The sequence below is a fragment of the Nicotiana sylvestris genome, chromosome 6 (genome assembly GCF_000393655.2).
Source record: "Nicotiana sylvestris chromosome 6, ASM39365v2, whole genome shotgun sequence".
In the NCBI taxonomy this organism is placed as follows: domain Eukaryota; kingdom Viridiplantae; phylum Streptophyta; class Magnoliopsida; order Solanales; family Solanaceae; genus Nicotiana; species Nicotiana sylvestris.
The window spans coordinates 166196627-166201145 of NC_091062.1; the positions used below are offsets into that span (position 1 = coordinate 166196627).

General features: G+C 31.2%; 1 protein-coding gene across 1 annotated transcript; it reads right to left on the reverse strand.

The window, feature by feature from the left end:
* Positions 1-3405: 3405 nt before the first annotated feature.
* LOC138871623 (uncharacterized) lies at positions 3406-3816 on the reverse strand. The gene has a single exon (XM_070149511.1). It carries the CDS (start codon positions 3814-3816, stop codon positions 3406-3408), a length of 411 nt encoding a protein of 136 aa, XP_070005612.1.
* Positions 3817-4519: the final 703 nt, after the last annotated feature.

The window sequence follows — 4519 nt, forward strand, 5'->3', positions numbered from 1 at the left end:
TTCTTATTTCTTATTATTCTCATTTTTTTTGGTTATTTCATTCTCTTTCTTTTTGTTTTGGTCACCGGCGGCATAAAATGGTGGTCGTCGGAATTTCACAAACACTATTTTTTCCGTCGAATTTTTTTTTTTCGGCGATAGATTTTTATCCCGATCTAAGTGTGTTTTGTTATATATATAAATTTTTCTTGAAAGTTTAATTTATGTGTGGGAGGAAGAGCAAAAGAAATAAAAACGAATATAAGCTGAGAAAACTTTTTCCAGTTAAAATTTCAATACATCACTTTTTTTCCGGCATGGGAAGGTTTTCCGATGATGAATTTTTTTTCCCCAAATCTGAGTGTATTTTGCTTTGCTTAGGAATAGATCTTTTTGAGAGTTTAATTTGTGTGTGAAAAAAAAATGAAAGAAAAACGGTTAGACAAAGTCGCCGGTGAATAAATATCCGCCGGAATTAGAGAAGAACCGAAAAAAAAAAGTAAAAGAAAAAAGACAAAGAAAAAGGAAAAGGAAAAGGAAAAGTAAGAAAAAATGGTAAAAAAGAATAAAAAATAATCTGAAAATTATTTTTTCTTGCTTTTCACTCTCCTTTACACACACTCTGCCACATCAGCGTTAAGGGTGCAAATAATTACATTTAAAATAAGTTTAGGGAGGTAAAAGGATTCCCGCAAAGAAAAAATGTGTAGTTGGGAATCCGGGTATAGGTCAGGGGGTACTTATGCATTTTTCCTATTATATTTTCTATGAGTTTCTTTAATTTTTTTCAGTTTTCTTGAACTTTGAATGTACTTTTTGTATTTTTTGTGTTATAATGTTATATTATTAATTTATAAATTAAAAAATTTAAAGATCCGTGAGACTTACGCCCTATGTCTCGAGGCTTACGCGCCGCCCTGTATCAAGTAAAACGCCCCGACTCACGCCCCTGCCTTTTAAAACACTTGTTTCAATTAATTCATATTTGTGTCGTGTAGAATCTATTAAAGAAAAAAAGGCTCCCTATTAAAAGATTTTTATGAGTACTCAAATTAAAGGTGGAGTAATCTTATTTTCCCATCAAATTTTTTGGTGAAAAATATTGTTGGATTCGAAGTGAAGATAGTACCTACAAGGCAATTTCAGATATGAAGGCATCACCGAAGTTAGTTATAACAAATTTATTTTTCATTGCCGGAGTTAGTTTTATCAAATTAAAAACGCACATGGCAAAAAAGTTATACATATCAAATTAAATACAGCGTTGAGAACTGAATTTACAAAAGCATGCTCTAAATAACCTACTCTAAATAGGTTGGCTAAAACTAAAAAAATTAGGCTAACCTTCCTAGTGCAACATCCCATGTTTAGACACCTCTTTCTTATTTTGTACTCCTTATTTATTTACCTCATTTTCTTGACAATTAATTCTGTATGTGCATCAAGTGATTCGCGCATATATATGGGTGGCAAATTAGTTAAAAGAAAATAGTTAATTACCCATATTATCTACTAAAAAATAGGTTGGATAATGAACTTTTTAAAAATGGATCAAATATGGATAAGAACCATATTATCTATTTAGAAAATGGATAACCAATGAGTAACCAATGAGTCTAACTTTTACATTTGTAAAGCCTCAAATTGGGGGTTCTTCAAGCTAGGGAGACTAAGAATTCTCCCAAAAGTGATCATATGCAAGAATTCATCCATATTATCTGCTGGTTAACCCGTTTTTTATCCGTATTAAATATGAGTCGGATCGGATAATTGATCCATTTTTTCATTATCCATTTCCGACCCGAACCATATCCGACCCGACCCACTCGTTTGTCATTCCTATGCATATATAACAAGTCATGGATGCATGAAAAGAAATCGTAATGCCACCAAAGGAAATTACAATTCCTAACATACACAAATGTGACTAATATGTAGTTTACTTCGGATTATTATGCTTTTGATGATAAATGAAATACAGATTTTTTTTCAATCCTCCAGGATCAACTAATTAATCTCGGAATTATTCACTGTACATATTTATTACTTAGTTGGTGATTGATCAATTATTTATTCGCATCCACTTATTACCACCAGGAAAACTCGTAATATGTTTCGATCGAAAGCTTGCTAAAAATGAAATTATATTAGGATTTTTTTAAATGAAAGTCATCCAAGGAATACTTTGCTAACCTTAGTTTCTAGTTTCACTATCATATCTTTGGTAACTCATCACCATCAATATTAAGAAAAAAACAGCTCGAATAATATAGCTTAACCTTTATTTTTATTTCCATTTTTTGGTACAAAAGACAGAGAAATTGAAATCCTTCTCTTATTTTGACGCACCAAAAAAGAATCATCAGATGCTTTTTGCTCGAAAATCTGAGTATAAATAAGAAATTCAAGTTTATCAAGAATTTTTAATGTTGAAAATAGCTAGTTTTTCAAAAAAAGAAAATTAGCCAAGGTGACTAGATTATATTAAATAGAAATAAAAAGATAAAAACAAAGGGTGAGTCAGAACGTTTCTAATTTCACTAAGTGACTTTTGCCAAGATTTTGGGACAAAAAAAGTACTTTTTAAAAAGTTGAAGGTGTTTGGCCAAAAAAAAAAAAAATTTTTGAATAGCAAAAGCAGTTTTTCTATTTTAGGGAAAAGCTAAAAATTCTAGCTTCTTCCAAGAAGTAGGAGTAGAAAATTAATTTATTCAAGATAAAAATAAAAATTAATTTATTCAACATAAAAATAACCTTACATTAAATTTATATTCCAAATTATCCCTCATTAATTTAATATTTTTCTTTTCCTTTTCCTTTATCTTTTTATTTCTACTATACATTTTTTAATCAAATTTTTTTTTCTTTTTTTTCCTATTCCTAAGAGTAGATTTTAAGTTTATATTGAATGATATATTTTGACATATTTAAATTATCATGTAAATAATAAGCAATACCAAACACTTAATATTATTGCTTCGAAATAACTATATTTTATATTGATTGAAAATTTTAATTTATGTTTTGTATATTAATTGAATTCTTTTAATAAATATTTGAATTTATTTTTCTTTTCTAAATAATACTAACTAAGAATAGAACTTTTACTGTCCTTTTTCGTAATTTGATATTTAAAAGTACTTTTCTAAAAGAATGTCCAAACACAATGAGCTTGCAAAAAAGCACAACTCAAATGAATTGGCCAAACATAAACTACTATTTTGCAAAAATACTTTTTCAAAAAATATTTTTGAACAAAAGCACTTTTCAAAATAAGCGATTTTTGGTAACTTGGCCAATCGGGCTCCATGTTTAAAATGAAAAGATCAATAATCATCTTTTTAGCTTTTCCATGTTTTGTAACTATTTTTTTTTTGGCATATATACCATTGCATATACAATAATCTACCAATCAAAAAAAACTCTTCACAAAAAAGTATTCTTCCTATGTTTATGCCTTAGTGACATCATCTGGATGTAATCCAATCTGTAAGGTCCAATTGCAGAAATAGGAAGATCATGATGGGAGAAAATAAGAAGTTCTTCATTGTCAATGCTCCATTTTGCTAATGCATCCGCAACTTGATTAGCTTCTCTATAACAATGGTGAATAGCACGATTGAGTTGACCGGCAATGTCTTGAATCCGTCTGATAATGCCCTGCATTTTCCAAGGAGGTTTTGATTTACCATTGATCAAATCAACCACAAGCTGGGAATCACACTCTAGTATAATGTTGTTGCAACCATTGCGACTACACCATTCCACCCCCGCTAAGGCTGCACTAGCTTCAGCCATGTTGCTACTTGTTCTGCCAATTGAAGAAGCAAACGCCATAGTTAGCTTACCCCTATGATCTCTGCATATGCCACCAATACCCGAATTTCCTTCTGCACCTTTGCTTCCATCGGTATTAATCTTAAGCCAATATTCAGGAGGTTTATGCCATTTAACAACTACGTTATCAATTTTGGGAATGAGTAATAACACATGTTGACATATATCTACCCAACTCCCTGCCCATTGCCTATTACACTTAGACTTTGATATCACCCATTTCAAGTGGGACAAAATCTGGTAATGTATTCTCTTCAAGTAAACTCTAGCATTACCATATCTTACTGAACACCTCGCCTTTGTCACGACCCAAAAATTCCTCCGAAGGAGTCGTGATGGCACCTAGTCTCTAAACTAGGTAAGCCTAAAATTTACTAAAATAACATTGATATTTATTAACTTCAAATGAAATTTCTCTAAACAATTTACAATTCCCAAAACTGGTAGTACAAGTCATAAGCCTTTCTAGGAGTAGTCATACAACATAATTACATCACTATTCCGAAACAAAGGGAACAAATGGAAATAAGTACAATTGAAGGTGACTCTGAGGATTACGAACGCTGCAGCAGGTTTACCTTGAGTTTCCACCGCAACGAATAGCTACTATCGATCAAATACCTGGATCTGTACACAAAAATATACAGAAGTGTAGTATCAGCACAACCGACCCCATCTGCTGGTAAGTGCCTAGCCTAACCTC

Bases quoted from the DNA above. Each gene is read 5' to 3' on its own strand.
- LOC138871623 (XM_070149511.1), bottom strand. From the start codon at position 3,816: ATGGCGTTTGCTTCTTCAATTGGCAGAACAAGTAGCAACATGGCTGAA.